We start from the raw sequence: 18610 nt of genomic DNA on the forward strand, positions 1-18610 counted from the left end.
ATGAGTCCCATAATCGAGAAGGATAGGGTTCCCAAACAGCTCAAAAACGTGTCTGAGTAAAACACAAAGGCGAGCCCGCCTATAACGAAAGGCACCATACTCAGGGACAGTTACACCCGCAGGGAACTGCACATGCCCTCCGGTGGCTGAGAGACCTGGGGCAATTGGGCATGAACACAATTGCAAAGAAACATCTGGACTTTGTAGATGCGCAAGTGCCAAAAGAATGTAAAAGCGAAAATGTGCCACAACCTCTGGGGGGAACAATCCACCCTCCGAGGAGGAAAAAACATAACTTGGGTTACCCGCATGTGTAGTAGTAGGAAACTCGCCTCCCGGAGGACATGGCCCCCCAGGGTGGATGGCTCAGCAGTCCCTCGAATCCCCGAGCCCGAGGAACAAGGTGCTCTAAAACGGCCTAAAGAACATAACTGACTGACCTGAGTCAATGGGGCCAATTCGCATTTGTCACAGGACGAAGAATCTGAATCAGAAAGTTGAACAATCTCAACATCAGAATCCTCCATAACTGGTTAAAGGATACCAAAAAAATGGACTAAATATAAAACAATTTAAACGGCACCTGACACCCACAATGGCTGGGGTACTCACCACCTCCTATAAATCAGACACTAGCGGACTAGAATTCTCTGTCGCCACACAGTCATGAATGCGGAAATGGGAGACCAGAACATAAACACGCCCGGTCACAAGGTGAACCGTCACGTCACTTCAAAAGGCTGCTATATTCCAAAAAGCTATGAGCCCAGTTAACACTACCCATAAAAAGATTGAATCACATAAACATGATTGAACTCTATGACCGATAACATAGAACCTTTGAAAAGATTTCCCGTGAGGAAAACCATAGAATCAATGGGTGATACTCCCTTCACATCCCTCTGACAAACGCTGTACTCTGAGAGGAATCAGGCTTCAAAATGCTGAGAAGCGCATATCAACGTAGAAATCTTAGCACAAACTTGCTTCACCACCTCCATAGGAGGCAAAGTTTGTAAAACTGAATTGTGGGTGTGGTGAGGGGTGTATTTATAGGCATTTTTAATGCCCCTCCTGGTAGGATTGTATATCCCATACGTCACTAGCTCATGAACTCTTGCCAATTACATGAAATAAATGGGAGACCAGAACGTAAACACCCCCGGTCACAAGATGAAACGCACAGTCCAAAAAAAGCGTGCCCGACCGTAAGGTCGCGTCACTTCGAAAGGCTGTTATGTTCCAAAAGCCACGAGCCCAGTTAACACTACACATAAGCAGATTGAATCACATAAACATGATTAAAAAAACCATGTTCAATAATCCCCCTCAGGAGATATTAACCCTTGATTCCAAGATACTAAAGGAGTCCCACTGAGACCCTGTATCATGTGAGTTTGTAGGAACAAATGAGTTACAGTACAATCATGAAGTAAAATGAAACAATCTTACCGGAATCTACGCCGTGGAACAGGAACACGGCCCTTCAAGTGTGACGGATAGTAGCCTCGCCTCCGCCATGGACTTGAGAGAAGCAGGCAGCGAAGCAAAGTTAGACAACGCTGATTGCTTGTGGAGTTGTTAAAATAAGTTGGGATGGTTTCGCAGAAAGACTCTTCCTGCATCTCCGGACTCTTAACTTTCATCCAAGCCCTTACTGAGAGACTGACAGGATTACTTAAAACTCCCGTCCCATGTCGAAGAGTACTACCCTCCATAAGAGACGAAAACAAACTTCTGACTCTTCTCTGCCAACCTCCTGGGATGAAAGGCAAAGAATGACTGGGGATGAGGGAAGTGGGAGGAGTATTTAAGCCTTTGGCTGGGGTGTCTTTGTGCCACCTCCTGGTGGCCAGGTTCTTATTTCCCAAAAGTAAAGAATTAAGTGTGGACTCTTTCCATTTATGAAGAAAATCTAATAGTCAAACAAAAGAATTACATTACACAAAGAAAAGAAAAATGTTTCTATGCTAACAAGGAAATCTATGACTAGATAATGCCTCAAGGATATAGGTGTCCAATGCCAAAAGTCCCAATATATTATATATATATATATATATATATATCCAGGATTCAACCAAGTTCAACCTAAAACGCTGCATAATAAACTAATTGCCTCTGGACCCACAATGAAAAAAAATTGAGGCATCAGAATTAAAATAACTTACATCAATAGTATAACAAAGTAATGGAAGTATATATGTGACCTCAAATTGTTTTTAATATTTATATTATTTTTATTAAGTTATAAGTGTGTCATTTTACAATAACTGGTGAATAGAATACAACACATTTAAGTCATTTCCAAGTATAATACAAAGTCATTGCCAGTAGAAGTTTTTTTGCTAAAATTGCATTCTTACCTCTTTATCTTGGAGAGAGAGAGAGAGGTTATCAGTTATATCTAGCTCCAATTCTTATAATAGCAAAATAAATAGTATGATTGTAGACATTGTCTAGAACGTGATGTATGTCAACACAAATTTAATAAAAGTAAAGAGAGGAGAAAAAGAACTAAGAGAAGGAGAGAAGAGAAAGCAAAAGAGAGGGGGGGTGGAGGACATTGTCTCGCCGGATGATCAGGTTATCTCAACAGGGGGTATATGTTTGCCAAAGTCTCATGGTTATCTTTATGTACAACAATCATATGTTGTCTGCTATATTGAAAGTTTCATTAAGGGGGTGGGAAAGTTTCTTCATTTAGGGCTTTATAATATTACATTGTGTCAATTGTTATCATGTAGCATCCAATAAAACAGAATTTATGCTTACCTGATAAATTACTTTCTCCAACGGTGTGTCCGGTCCACGGCGTCATCCTTACTTGTGGGAATATCTCTTCCCCAACAGGAAATGGCAAAGAGTCCCAGCAAAGCTGGCCATAAAGTCCCTCCTAGGCTCCGCCCACCCCAGTCATTCGACCGATGGACAGGAGGAAAAATATAGGAGAAACCATATGGTACCGTGGTGACTGTAGTTAGAGAAAATAATTCATCAGACCTGATTAAAAAACCAGGGCGGGCCGTGGACCGGACACACCGTTGGAGAAAGTAATTTATCAGGTAAGCATAAATTCTGTTTTCTCCAACATTGGTGTGTCCGGTCCACGGCGTCATCCTTACTTGTGGGAACCAATACCAAAGCTTTAGGACACGGATGAAGGGAGGGAGCAAATCAGGTTACCTAAACGGAAGGCACCACGGCTTGCAAAACCTTTCTCCCAAAAATAGCCTCCGAAGAAGCAAAAGTATCAAATTTGTAAAATTTGGCAAAAGTGTGCAGTGAAGACCAAGTCGCTGCCTTACATATCTGATCAACAGAAGCCTCGTTCTTGAAGGCCCATGTGGAAGCCACAGCCCTAGTGGAGTGAGCTGTGATTCTTTCAGGAGGCTGCCGTCCGGCAGTCTCGTAAGCCAATCGGATGATGCTTTTAAGCCAAAAGGAAAAATAGGTAGAAGTCGCTTTTTGACCTCTCCTCTTACCAGAATAGACGACAAACAGAGAAGATGTTTGTCTGAAATCTTTTGTAGCTTCTAAATAGAATTTTAGAGCACGGACTACGTCCAAATTGTGTAACAAACGTTCCTTCTTTGAAACTGGATTCGGACACAAAGAAGGTACAACTATCTCCTGGTTAATATTTTTGTTAGAAACAACCTTTGGAAGAACACCAGGCTTAGTACGCAAAACCACCTTATCTGCATGGAACACCAGATAGGGCGGAGCACACTGCAGAGCAGATAACTCTGAAACTCTTCTAGCAGAAGAAATAGCAACCAAAAACAAAACTTTCCAAGATAACAACTTAATATCTATGGAATGTAGAGGTTCAAACGGAACCCCTTGAAGAACTGAAAGAACTAAATTTAAACTCCAGGGAGGAGTCAAAGGTCTGTAAACAGGCTTGATCCTAACCAGAGCCTGAACAAATGCTTGAACATCTGGCATGGCTGCCAGTCGTTTGTGTAGTAAGACAGATAAAAAAAAAAGGTGTCTAACATAGTGCCTGACGTTAAAAAACGTTCCCCAAGTTTATAAGTGTGAATTATCAGCATAAACATGTATAAAATGTCCAAATAAAGTAATCAATTTAGCCCATAAAAGTGTCTACCAGTTTTATAGCCCATATTAAGCCCTTTATTCTGTTTGAGACTAAGAAAATGGCTTACCGGTCCCCATGAGGGGAAATGACAGCCTTCCAGCATTACACAGTCTTGTTAGAAATATGGCTAGCCACTGAGCTGTTGTTCGTTCCTGGTAGAGCGCTTCTCTCTTTGTATGCAAATTATTATGACCCTGGGGAAGTCTCCCTATGGGTGATGGGGGAAACCAGACGTGGACTCCTTGCCCAGTGTGCTTAGAGGAATGTGGCTGCACCTCACTGACGAGGCCCATAGGAGGCCGAAACGATCGTCTGGGGTTGTCATGTTCCTTGTTCAGAGGAGAATTGCCTGGTATTTCGGGGCTGGACTGACCTTACTTGGCAGGATCAGACTGATATACTTCAGGAAAGTTTTCTTCTGTGAAAAGCACACTGGTCTAAAAGAGGCTGCTTCCGGGTGGTAAATCGCCATAGAACAAGCCACTGAGCTGTTGTTCGTTCCTGGTAGAGCGCTTCTCTCTTTGTATGCAAATTATTATGACCCTGGGGAAGTCTCCCTATGGGTGATGGGGGAAACCAGACGTGGACTCCTTGCCCAGTGTGCTTAGAGGAATGTGGCTGCACCTCACTGACGAGGCCCATAGGAGGCCGAAACGATCGTCTGGGGTTGTCATGTTCCTTGTTCAGAGGAGAATTGCCTGGTATTTCGGGGCTGGACTGACCTTACTTGGCAGGATCAGACTGATATACTTCAGGAAAGTTTTCTTCTGTGAAAAGCACACTGGTCTAAAAGAGGCTGCTTCCGGGTGGTAAATCGCCATAGAACAAGCCACTGAGCTGTTGTTCGTTCCTGGTAGAGCGCTTCTCTCTTTGTATGCTAGTCATACCTTAAGCAGAAAAGTCTGCTAACTGTTTCCCCCAACTGAAGTTACTTCATCTCAACAGTCCCATGTGGAAACAGCAATCGATTTTAGTTACTGTCTGCTAAAATCATCTTCCTCTCACAAACAGATTATTCATCCTTTTCTGTTTCAGAGTAAATAGTACATACCAGCACTATTTTAAAATAACAAACTCTTGATAGTAGAATAAAAAACTACAACTAAACACCACAAACTTAACCATCTCCGTGGAGATGTTGCCTGTGCAACGGCAAAGAGAATGACTGGGGTGGACGGAGCCTAGGAGGGACTATATGGCCAGCTTTACTGGGACTCTTTGCCATTTCCTGTTGGGGAAGAGATATTCCCACAAGTAAGGATGACGCCGTGGACCGGACACACCAATGTTGGAGAAAACCATGTCTTTTGAAAGTTGTCTGTGGAGTTTTGTAGCCAAGCTACTTGTTCTGACATTTTATAGATTAATGTTATTCTACCCAGTATTTCCTCCCATGTGGGGGCTCTTTCTTTCCAGCATCTTGCAATGCATATTCTTGTAGCTGTACAGGTGATACTTAAGAATTGATTAATATAGGTATTATATTTAGGGATCCTTTCATGCAGTAATGTCTGTGGTGCAGTCAATAGTATCGGCTCATATAATATTCTGCCTAAGAAATTTGACAATCTATTCCAGATCCTGGTTATATCTTGGCATTCCCACCACATGTGGAGATATGTACCTTCTAATCCACAGCCTCTGTAGCAAAGCGTTGAGTTGTGGGTTTTAGTGTGGGAAGTAATAATTGGTGCAAGATATCATCTGAATGTTGTTTTAATCGTGTTTTCCCTCATGTCAGCACTGAGTAATCCTCAATGTGATTGAGAAAAAAATATCCTTCCATATTTTGGTGTCATATTCTATTCTTAAGTCTCTTTCCCATCTGTCTAGCAGGTTTGATTTATCACTATCATTCACAGCTTGAATTGCGATATATACATTTGGTAATAGTTTTTTTTTGGGTCTAGTTTTCGAACTATAAATTATCTCCAGAGTGTTTGGGGTTTCTAGTTTGGTGTCAGACAAATTCTTTAAAAGCTGAGTTTAATTGCAGGTACAAGCACCAAATGTAAGCCTGTTGGGTCTAGTTTATCTCTTAGTTGTACAAATGTCATTATTTCCCCCCTGTTCTACTACATTTGCAACTCTGTAAATCCCTTTGTTCTCCCATTTCCCTTAAACTGTTAGTGGTAGGAAAGGACAGAGATAGTTTAGGGGGAGGTTTTGTGTATGGTGAAGAAGTAATTTTAAGGTTTTAGTCAGTGTGGTCCATTGTGTTATCGTCAGATTTATTATGGTGTATTTAGATTTCTGTTGAGGGCCTTTAAGCATGGTGAGTCCATAATAAATCCCACTTGTTGGTGAAATCCCCCATGTCAGATTCTAAAGTGGCCCATCTGATCTCCTCCTCAGTTTCATGGATCAGTGCTATTTGTGCAAGTCTTGCTGCCCGGTAATAGTTTGAGCTCCCACCCCTCCCAGAGGTCTATGTTTGGTCAATGTATGGGGAATTCTTGCTTTTTTGTAGTTTAGCTGGTGCACAATGTCACAGATAGAGAATTTTGATATACATCTCTACTAATTTAGCGCAATGAATTGCAGGGCTGGTGTGGTGAAAACCTCCATCCCAATCTCTTGGATCTGAATTTGCTCTTAGGTCTTTATCCCATTTGGTATTTGATTTTACAAATTGATGAGAAATTCAGTAAGCATTTGTTTTAGATTGTGAGGGGCTTGTGTAGTTGGGATCCTGCCCTCCACTGATCTTCTCACAAAGTGGGAGATCAAAGAGAAGATTTTGGGAAGTCCCACAATTGGAGGAGTCACCATAATATGAAACGTTTAAAATTATTTTTCTTAGGCAAATTAAAATGATCATGAATTGAAGGGAGCATCAGAGAGTCAGAAGCATAAAGATCTCTCACCAAACTGATGTACGCCTCCTCCAAAATAAAAGGGTGAGAAATTTAGAAGGCCTGATATACTATGTAATTGAGAGGGGTGAGGGGCTACCAGACTATTATTCCGTAGGGAATGCAATTTCTCCACACATAATTAGATAGGCTAATTTAGGAGTAATTCTTGTATGTGCTGGAATCCAGAGCACATTTTATTTTATTTTTTTTTGCAATATGAAACCAAGATGCAGACTTTGCAACCTTTACTACTAAAACCTCATTCTGTGACCCCAGAATAAAGAACATAACTAGAATATCAAGAATATCTAGTACACTGGTTTTCAAACCTGTCCTCAGGCCTCCCTAACAGGCCACATTTTTAGAATATCTGAACTAGAGCAAAGGTTAAACAATCAGCTTATTAGTAAACATGGTTATTTTACCAGCTCTCATCCAAGGTAATCCAAAAAACCTGGACTGTTGGGGAGGCCTGAGGACAGGTTTGAAAAACAGTGATCTAGTACATGCATAGAACAAAAGGAAGACAATTTAAGAAAGCGACCTGAACAAATGCCCCAAAATATTTTAGGACATGCAAAAATCAAATGCCATAAAGATGAAACAGCCAAATTGAAACCAAGAATGTTGGGTGATAAAACCTTTACTAACACATCTTTTGGAATGGAAGAAGTTGAGAATACCATGCATAGCCCAGAAGTATATATCTGAATAAATACACATTTCCATTCCTTACTGCAAATCTACATAGAAAAGGGCAAACTAGCCTGAAAAAAAAAATATTTCCAGAGGCAAATACAACAACATAGAGAAAAGACCAATCTCCAAACCAACAAAGTTAGAGACTGAAAAAGAGGCAAAATCTCATGCCCAAAAGGGACATTAACACTGGACCCTCAGAAGCTCTACTGGCTGAGCAGTCCAATAATCCGAAGACAAGCTTGAACAAGGAATATCATTGTAAATATCTGCTCGAGCACCCTCAGAACAGGAAAAATGTATCCAACAATCAGTGAACTGCCAGGGTAAGAACCACATTTGCGGAGGATGACGTAACCTCAACCCATAACAAAGATAAAAGAGAGGATCAGACGTAACACAGAAATGATCCTAGAAAGTATAAACTATCACAACATCCTCAGCATTACAGAATTTCTCCAGAACATAGTTAAATACTCAGAAGAATCAATTTCCAGAACTCAACCCCAGAAGAAAAATAATGAGAAGAATATCTGGACAAAGGAGAGCTGGAAGCTATAATTTCTGAAAAAGTCCTAAACAGCCCTCTACCAACACCCGAAAACTGGACCTGAACATACAAATATGAGTTAAACATACATAGGTAGAAGAAGGTTCAGCGACTTACTGGATAAAACTGCAGATAAACTATGTGAATCTCCCTTCACAGAAGAAAGTAAACTCCTATTTCAGGAGTCAAGGAAACAGGCTACCTAGTAGAACAAACCACCAGAGTTGGAAATAAATGCCACTTCCAACACACTAAATAAATAAGTAGACCTTATAATATTGAGAATACGAAGAACTGGCTATAAGCCTGAAATCTCAAAACGATACTTAGTAATAGAAAAAAATTGTTCCATCTGAAATTGAAAACGAAAAACATCCTCAGATAGAGATCTCCACTAACTTTAGACAGAACATTGAAGTATACAATAGAACAGGTCGATGTAAGATGACGTAACTGGAATCAAACTTAACCTCCATCTTGCTAGACATTAAAGTTATCCCCACGTGTGTAGCAGGAGTCTGGCAAACCCAATAATAAAAAGAACCGCATACTCCCCTGCAAATGGAAACAAGCCAAAAGGCCGCTTAAAATTACACACTCAAGACTTTTGCTCACAAGAAAATATTGTATGGCAATAAGAATAGGATACAAGATACATAAAATACTATAGTATCTATCCACACAAAAAGAAACTACTGCACAGCAGTAAAAAAATAGCAGTACAGCAGTACAATATACAAAATAATGTAGTATTCACTTACAAGGATTTTATTGTATGTAATAAACAGGATACAAAATATGGCAAAACTATATGAACTAGTCAAACTATTGCACAGCAATAACTAATAGACGTACCGCAGAGCAATATAAAAATACTGCGGTATACACTCAAAGTAAAACATTGTATGGCAATAAGAAATAGGAAACAAGATTTGGAAATACCATGGTATCTACTGACATGTAGACTAGTGCACAGCGATAAGTAACTTCAGTACCACAGTGTAATTTAAAACATACTGTAGTGTTCACTCACAGGGATAATAATTGATGGCTATAAATAATAGGATAATAAAGATGAAAAATACTTTAGTATTCACTCACACATAAAAAAACATTATTGCACAGCAATAAATATTAGTACTACAGCAGTACAAAATAGGAAATACTGCAATATTCATACAAGGAAAAAGTCATGTGGCAAAAAAACTAAATTTATGCTTACCTGATAAATTAATATCTTCTATGGCACGACGAGTCCACGGATTCATCCTTTACTTGTGGGATATTATCCTCCAGCTAACAGGAAGTGGCAAAGAGCACCACAGCAGAGCTGTTTATATAGCTCCTCCCTTAGCTCCACCCCCCAGTCATTCGACCGAAGGTACAGGAAGAAAAAGGAGAAACTAAAAGGTGCAGAGGTGACTGAAGTTTAAAATCAAAAAATATAATCTGTCTTAAAATGACAGGGCGGGCCGTGGACTCGTCGTACCATAGAAGAAATTAATTTATCAGGTAAGCATAAATTTACTTTTCTTCTATAAGGTACAACGAGTCCACGGATTCATCCTTTACTTGTGGGATACAATACCAAAGCTACAGGACACGGATGAACGGGAGGGACAAGACAGATGGTTAAACAGAAGGCACCACTGCTTGAAGAACTTTTCTCCCTAAAATAGCCTCAGAAGAAGCAAAAGTATCAAATTTGTAAAATTTGGAAAAGGTATGAAAGCGAAGACCAAGTCGCAGCCTTACAAATCTGTTCAACAGAAGCATCATTTTTAAAAGCCCATGTGAAAGCCACCGCTCTAGTAGAGTGAGCTGTAATCCTTTCAGGAGGCTGCTGTCCAGCAGTCTCGTATGCCAAGCGGATGATGCTTTTCAGCCAACAAGAAAGAGGTAGCCGTAGCTTTTTGACCTCTACGTTTTCCAGAATAGACAACAAAGAAGATGTTTGACGGAAATCTTTGGTTGCTTGCAAGTAAAACTTCAAAGCATGAACCACGTTCAAGTTGTGCAACAGACGCTGCTTCTTAGAGGAAGGATTAGGACACAGAGAAGGAACAACCATTTCCTGATTGATATTCCTATTAGTAACAACCTTAGGAAGGAATCCAGGTTTGGTACGCAAAACCACCTTATCAGCATGGAAGACAAGATAAGGCGAGTCGCATTGCAATGCAGATAGTTCAGAAACTCTTCGAGCCGAAGAGATAGCAACTAAAAACAGTACTTTCCAAGATAGAAGCTTAATATCTATGGAATGCATAGGTTCAAACGGAACCCCTTGAAGAACTTTAAGGACTAAATTCAAACTCCATGGCGGAGCAACAGGTTTAAACACAGGCTTGATTCTAACTAAAGCCTGACAGAACGACTGAACGTCTGGAATATCTGCCAGACGCTTGTGCAGTAGAATTGATAAAGCAGATATCTGTCCCTTTAAGGAACTAGCAGATAGCCCCTTCTCCAATCCTTCTTGGAGAAAGGACAAAATCCTAGGAATACTGATCTTACTCCATGAGTAGCCTTTGGATTCGCACCAATAAAGATATTTACACCATATCTTATGATAAATTTTCCTAGTGACAGGCTTTCGAGCCTGAATCAAGGTATCTATGACCGACTCAGAGAAACCCTGCTTAGATAAAATCAAGCGTTCAATCTCCAAGTAGTCAGCCGCAGAGAAAGTAGATTTGGATGCTGGAACGGACCTTGAATCAGAAGGTCCTATCTCAATGGCAGAGTCCATGGGGGAAGAGATGACGTGTCCACCAGGTCTGCATACCAAGTCCTGCGTGGCCACGCAGGTGCTATCAAAATCACCGAAGCTCTCTCCTGTTTGATTCTGGCAATCAAACGAGGAAGGAGAGGAAATGGTGGAAACACATAAGCCACGTTGACCGACCAGGGTACTGCTAGAGCATCTATCAGTACTGCTTGAGGATCCCTTGACCTGGACCCGTAAAAAGAAAGTTTGGTGTTCTGACTAGACGCCATCAGATCCAATTCTGGTGTGCCCCATTGCTGAATCAATTGTGCAAACACCTCCGGATGGAGTTCCCACTCCCCCAGATGAAAAGTCTGAAGACTTAGAAAATCCGCTTCCCAGTTCTCCACACCTGGGATATAGAGACTCTCACCACCTATATGAAAGAAAGGTACCTTATGTACTTTCGTGTTAGGGTGTTTGTGCTGTGTAGGCAGTTTTTTTGAAGTTGGGGAGTTTGTATTGGAATAAGGCCATGTAGAAAGGCTCTGGTGTTTGAAAGGTTTGTGCTTGAGAGTTGCGTAGGGGGGCTGAGTTCTGTTGTGGGTCTTGGTTGTGAGCAAACTAATTGGTGTTGGTTAATTGCAGGAAGGGGCAATGGTAATTATTTACTGCATGGGGGGGGGGTGAGGTTTAGATTTACTAGGTAGTAACTGACACTGATATGCTTTATTTGGATATGGTAAGAAGCCTTTTACCAGGCTAGCCACTGTACCAACCATAAAGAACACCCTTTTTTAGTTATGTCATTAAATGAGAAGATAGATTTTATTGTGATTCTGTCATAGAAATGTAGTTGCAAGGAAAAATACCTGTTGCAGATTTTCGTTATACTGGCTGTAAGTGAACTGAGAACCTGCACATTGTGGTAATTTTACTCTTATTTCTTATGCATGTTAACTTGAATGGTGTAATTATGCATTTATTATTTCTTCTGTAATAGAGGGGCTTGTATTCTGTGTCAATTTCTCTCATTTTAGCAATGCTACTGGTCTGAGAGGGTTCCACAAGAGCAGAAATAATAATTTGTCTAATTCAGATTATGAGGTATATCTACCACTTTGTTATCTGCCTACATTAACTTAATTCAAAATACTATCTTCTGTTTGCCACCTGCCTATGTGAAATGTTTAATTATGATTTAATTTCTATTTGCATACCTTGTGAAGTTAATATACATTTCCTCTGTTTGTTCAGCATTTAACACTAGGTGATATATGACTTACTAATGTACAACACCACTCCTCTACTTTTATATTTAACATTAAATATCTTTACATAATTAAGATATGTTTTAAAATAACGAATAGCTCCCCCCACCTTAGTTAATAAACAGACATCAGAAGTATTTTTAGACAATACTTCTCCCTGTGTATAATACTTTTACCATCCTTATCACTAAAAAATAATTTTGGATATGCCACAAGAAACAACAGCAAAATGAAGACCAGATACTGTACTTACATCATACAGCACTGCAATTCCTCCAACCAAAGCACCAAGATAAAAGGTGAATCGCCAGCTGAAATAAAAAATAAACAAAAACACAATATAAGCTAAAATATACTTCATATAAAAACCATGAGGTCCATTGAGCCAAGACTGACACCAACTGTGATAGCAATGCTTTTTGGGGGACTGTTAAAGATATATTTGAATTAAAGCTTAAATGCTCATCAGTGTATTCCAGATTTGAATCAAAACATTTCTGTGACATACTTATAGGTAAAACTGCTTCTAACAAAAGCTATTGCGGATTCATGCTCATCTAATACTGTATGTGAGGCATATTGAGCACAATTAAGTTATAGCTAGACCCAGACTAGCACAATCCACATTTATTGAAACAAAATAAAAAAAAAATGAAAAAACAGCATGATACAAAGAATAACAAAAACAGTAAATGAATGCGACCCCGGGCAGGAGCCCGTAATCATAGATACTGGCCTAGTGTCAGAGGCTTATTTATATATACAATTTCAGAATGTCATTGGTTGTAATGTGCATTCATACTTATATAGTAAACATGGGTCATTGGTATCGAGTTACTAGATTAACCCTTATTTGTCTTAATAAAATACACATGATAAATACAAAAACATAAATTATGCTTACCAGATAATTTCCTTTCCTTCTGTACAGGGAGAGTCCACAACTGCATTCCTTACTTGTGGGAAATACTGAACCTGGCCACCAGGAGGAGGCAAAGACACCCCAGCCAAAGGCTTAAATACCTCCCCCACTTCCCCCATCCCCCAGTCATTCTGCCAAGGGAACAAGGAACAGTAGGAGAAATATCAGGGTGAAAAAGGTGCCAGAAGAACAAGTTAAAATATAGGGCCGCCCTTCGGAGAACACAGGTGGGATCTGTGGACTCTCCCTGTACAGAAGGAAAGGAAATTATCTGGTAAGCATAATTTATGTTTTCCTTCTTAATACAGGGAGAGTCCGCAGCTGCATTCCTTACTTGTGGGAAATTATACCCAAGCTCCAGAGGACACTGTATGCTAACGGGAGGGCAAAAAGGAGAGGCGGCCCCCATCTGAGGGCACCACAGCCTGAAAAACACTTTGTCCCGAAGGCCGCTTCAACAGAAGCAAAAAATATTTAAAAATTTAGGAAAAAGAATGCAAGGAGGGCGAGGCAGCCGCCCTACTAATCTGCTCCTTAGAGACCTAATTTTAGAAGACCCAAGAGGACGTCACTGCTCTCGTAGAATGAGCCGTTGAGGAGGCGTATGTCCCGCTGTCATAGATGCCAAGCAGACGTTGCTCCATAACTAAAAGATAATGAAGTCGAAGGTGCTTTTGACCCTTACGCTTCCCAGATAGATAAAAAACAGAGAGAAAAAAAATATGTCTATTCCTATGTAGCCTGAAGATAGAACTTCAAGATACGATCCATAATATGTAGTAAACTTTCCTTCGAGGAAGGAGGAATAGGACATAAGAAAGGAACCACAAAAACTTGATTGAAGTTGCTATTTAACACGACCTTAGGAGGAAATCCTAACTAGGTTCGTAGAACGGCCTTATTAACGTGGAACACCAGATAAGGAGGGTCGCACTGCAAGGCCGCATTCTCAGAGACTTCTGCACGCAGAAGCAATATTAGATGGAAGGAATCTTCCAATATAACAACGTAATGTCAACCTCGTGCATAGGTTCAAAAGTAGCTTGATGCAAGACCTTGAGAACAAGATTTAAGCTAAAAGGAGGAGCATCAGATCGCCACACCGGCCTGATCGTAGACAGAGCTTAAACAAAAACTGTACATCCGGAAGCTCAGCGAGCCTCCTGTGTAGTAAAACAGACAGGGCTAAAACTGTCCCCAACAAGGAACTAGCTAAGAGACCCTTCTCCAGACCATCCTGGAGGAAGGAAAGAATCCTGGCAGACCTGATAGTATGCCAGGACGAACCACGCTCTTCACAGGAGGTCCTCAACATCTTAGGACAGATGACGAGGAATCTGCTTACTCGCTTGAAGGAGAGAACAATAACCTCTCAGAAACCCCTCTCTTGGATAAGACTAAGCGTCAATCTCCACACAGTCCACTTCAGAGAGGCAAAAACTTATATTATGCTTACCTAGATATTGACGGCAGATAAGAGCCATAGGCCCAGCAAGTCTGCCCGACCTTACCTAACAGTATAAACCTGATAAAAAACAGAATTTATGCTTACCTGATAAATTACTTTCTCCAACGGTGTGTCCGGTCCACGGCGTCATCCTTACTTGTGGGAATATCTCTTCCCCAACAGGAAATGGCACAGAGTCCCAGCAAAGCTGGCCATATAGTCCCTCCTAGGCTCCGCCCACCCCAGTCATTCGACCGACGGACAGGAGGAAAAAATAGGAGAAACCATAGGGTGTCGTGGTTACTGTAGTTAGAGAAAATAATTCATCGGACCTGATTAAAAAACCAGGGCGGGCCGTGGACCGGACACACCGTTGGAGAAAGTAATTTATCAGGTAAGCATAAATTCTGTTTTCTCCAACATTGGTGTGTCCGGTCCACGGCGTCATCCTTACTTGTGGGAACCAATACCAAAGCTTTAGGACACGGATGAAGGGAGGGAGCAAATCAGGTTACCTAAACGGAAGGCACAACGGCTTGCAAAACCTCTCTCCCAAAAATAGCCTCCGAAGAAGCAAAAGTATCAAATTTGTAAAATTTTGCAAAAGTGTGCAGTGAAGACCAAGTCGCTGCCTTACATATCTGATCAACAGAAGCCTCGTTCTTGAAGGCCCATGTGGAAGCTACAGCCCTAGTGGAGTGAGCTGTGATTCTTTCAGGAGGCTGCCGTCCGGCAGTCTCATAAGCCAATCGGATGATGCTTTTAAGCCAAAAGGAAAGAGAGGTAGAAGTTGCTTTTTTGACCTCTCCTTTTACCAGAATAGACGACAAACAGAGAAGAAGTTTGTCTGAACTCTTTTGTAGCTTCTAAGTAGAATTTTAGAGCACGGACTACATCTAAATTGTGTAGCAAACGTTCCTTCTTTGAAATTGGATTCGGACACAAAGAAGGTACAACTATCTCCTGATTAATATTTTTGTTGGAAACAACCTTTGGTAGAAAACCAGGCTTAGTACGCAAAACAACCTTATCTGAATGGAACACCAGATAGGGTGGAGTACATTGTAGAGCAGATAACTCAAACTCTTCTAGCAGAAGAAATAGCAACCAAAAACAAAACTTTCCAAGATAACAACTTAATATCTATGGAATGTAGAGGTTCAAACGGAACCCCTTGAAGAACTGAAAGAACTAAATTTAAACTCCAGGGAGGAGTCAAAGGTCTGTAAACAGGCTTGATCCTAACCAAAGCCTGAACAAATGCTTGAACATCTGGCACAACTGCCAGTCGTTTGTGTAGTAGGACAGATAAAGCAGAAATCTGTCCCTTTAGAGAACTCGCAGATAATCCTTTATCCAAACCTTCTTGTAGAAAGGAAAGAATCCTAGGAATCTTTATCTTATTCCATGGGAATCCTTTGGATTCACACCAGCAGATATATCTTTTCCATATTTTATGGTAAATCTTTCTAGTTACCGGTTTTCTGGCTTGAACCAGAGTATCTATCACGGAATCTGAAAACCCACGCTTTGATAGAATCAAGCGTTCAATCTCCAAGCCGTCAGCTAGAGGGAGACCAGATTTGGATGTTCGAATGGACCCTGAACAAGAAGGTCCTGTCTCAAAGGTAGCTTCCATGGTGGAACCGATGACATTCACCAGGTCTGCATACCAAGTCCTGCGTGGCCACGCAGGAGCTATCAAGATCACCGAGGCCCTCTCCTGTTTGATCCTGGCTACCAGCCTGGGAATGAGAGGAAACAGTGGAAACACATAAGCTAGGTTGAAGGTCCAAGGCGCTACTAGTGCATCCACTAGAGTCGCCTTGGGATCCCTGGATCTGTACCCGTAGCAAGGAACCTTGAAGTTCTGACGAGACGCCATCAGATCCATATCTGGAATGCCCCATAGTTGCGTAAACTGGGCAAAGATCTCCGGGTGGAGTTCCCACTCCCCCGGATGGAATGTCTGACGACTCAAATAATCCGCTTCCCAGTTTTCCACACCTGGAATGTGGATCGCAGATAGGTGGCAGGAGTGATTCTCCGCCCATTGTATTATTTTGGTCACTTCTTTCATCGCCAGGGAACTCCTTGTTCCCCCCTGATGATTGAGATACGCAACAGTCATGTTGTCTGATTGGAATCTTATGAATCTGGCCTTTGCTAGCTGAGGCCAAGCCCTGAGAGCATTGAATATCGCTCTTAGTTCCAGAATGTTTATCGGGAGAAGAGACTCTTCCCGAGACCACAGTCCCTGAGCTTTCAGGGATTCCCAGACCGCGCCCCAGCCCACTAGGCTGGCGTCGGTCGTGACGATGACCCACTCTGGACTGCGGAAGCTCATTCCCTGGGATAGGTGATCCTGGGTTAGCCACCAACGGAGTGAGTCTCTGGTCTTCTGATCTACTTGAATCACTGGAGACAAGTCTGTATAGTCCCCATTCCACTGTTTCAGCATGCACAGTTGTAATGGTCTTAGATGAATTTGCGCAAAAGGAACTATGTCCATTGCTGCAACCATCAATCCTACTACTTCCATGCACTGAGCTACGGAAGGACGAGGAATAGAATGAAGAACTTGACAAGCGTTTAGAAGTTTTGACTTTCTGACTTCTGTCAAGAAAATCGTCATTTCTAAGTAATCTATTATTGTTCCCAAGAAGGGAACTCTTGTCGACGGAGACAGGGAACTTTTTTCTATGTTCACCTTCCATCCGTGAGATCTGAGAAAGGCCAGAACGATGTCTGAGTGAGCCTTTGCCTTTGAAAGAGACGACGCTTGTACTAGAATGACGTCCAAGTACGGTACTACTGCAATGCCCCTTGGTCTTAGAACCGCTAGAGGGGATCCGAGTACCTTTGTGAAAATCCTTGGAGCAGTGGCTAACCCGAATGGGAGGGCCACAAACTGGTACTGTTTGTCCAGAAAGGCGAACCTTAGGAACTGATGATGTTCTTTGTGGATAGGGATATGTAGATACGCATCCTTTAGATCCACGGTAGTCATAAATTGACCTTCCTGAATTGTGTGTAGAATCGTTCGAATGGTTTCCATCTTGAACGATGGTACTCTGAGAAATTTGTTTAGGATCTTTAAATCCAGGATTGGCCTGAAAGTTCCCTCTTTTTTGGGAACTACAAACAGATTTGAGTAAAATCCCATTCCTTGTTCCGCCGTTGGACCTGGGTGTATCACTCCCATTTTTAACAGGTCTTCTACACAATGTAAGAATGCCTGTCTCTTTATTTGGTTTGAGGATAAGTGAGACATGTGGAACCTTCCCCTTGGGGGTAGTTCCTTGAATTCCAGAAGATAACCCTGAGAAACTATTTCTAGTGCCCAGGGATCCTGAACATCTCTTGCCCAAGCCTGAGCAAAGAGAGAGAGTCTGCCCCCCACTAGATCCGGTCCCGGATCGGGGGCTACTCCTTCATGCTGTTTTGTTAGCAGCAGCAGGCTTCTTGGCCTGCTTACCCTTGTTCCAGCCTTGCATCGGTTTCCAGGCTGGTTTGGTCTGTGAGGTATTACCCTCTTGCTTAGAGGATGCAGAATTAGAGCCCGGTCCGTTCCTGAAATTACGAAAGGAACGAAAATTAGACTTATTCTTGGCTTTGAAAGGCCTATCTTGTGGGAGGGCGTGGCCCTTTCCCCCAGTGATGTCTGAGATAATCTCTTTCAATTCTGGCCCAAAGAGAGTTTTACCCTTGAAGGGGATATTAAGCAATTTTGTCTTGGATGAAACATCCGCTGACCAAGACTTTAGCCAAAGCGCTCTGCGCGCCACAATTGCAAACCCTGAATTTTTCGCCGCTAATCTAGCTATTTGCAAAGCGGCATCTAAAATAAAAGAGTTAGCCAACTTAAGTGCGTGAACTCTGTCCATAACCTCCTCATATGGAGTCTCTCTACTCAGCGACTTTTCTAGTTCCTCGAACCAGAACCATGCTGCTGTAGTGACAGGAACAATGCACGAAATGGGTTGAAGAAGGTAACCTTGCTGTATAAAAATCTTTTTAAGCAAACCCTCCAATTTTTTATCCATAGGAT

At 41.6% G+C, this 18610-nt stretch overlaps 1 protein-coding gene across 1 annotated transcript in view; it reads right to left on the reverse strand.

Annotated features, from left to right (window-relative positions):
- CERS3 (ceramide synthase 3) overlaps nt 1-18610 on the reverse strand; it is a 324747-nt gene that overhangs the window by 132946 nt on the left and 173191 nt on the right. Inside the window, exon 4 of the mRNA XM_053717603.1 lies at nt 12444-12501. Coding sequence (XP_053573578.1) covers nt 12444-12501 — 58 coding nt within the window. The remainder of the gene's footprint in view (nt 1-12443; nt 12502-18610) is intronic.

The sequence above is a fragment of the Bombina bombina genome, chromosome 6 (assembly GCF_027579735.1).
Source record: "Bombina bombina isolate aBomBom1 chromosome 6, aBomBom1.pri, whole genome shotgun sequence".
NCBI classification, from domain to species: domain Eukaryota; kingdom Metazoa; phylum Chordata; class Amphibia; order Anura; family Bombinatoridae; genus Bombina; species Bombina bombina.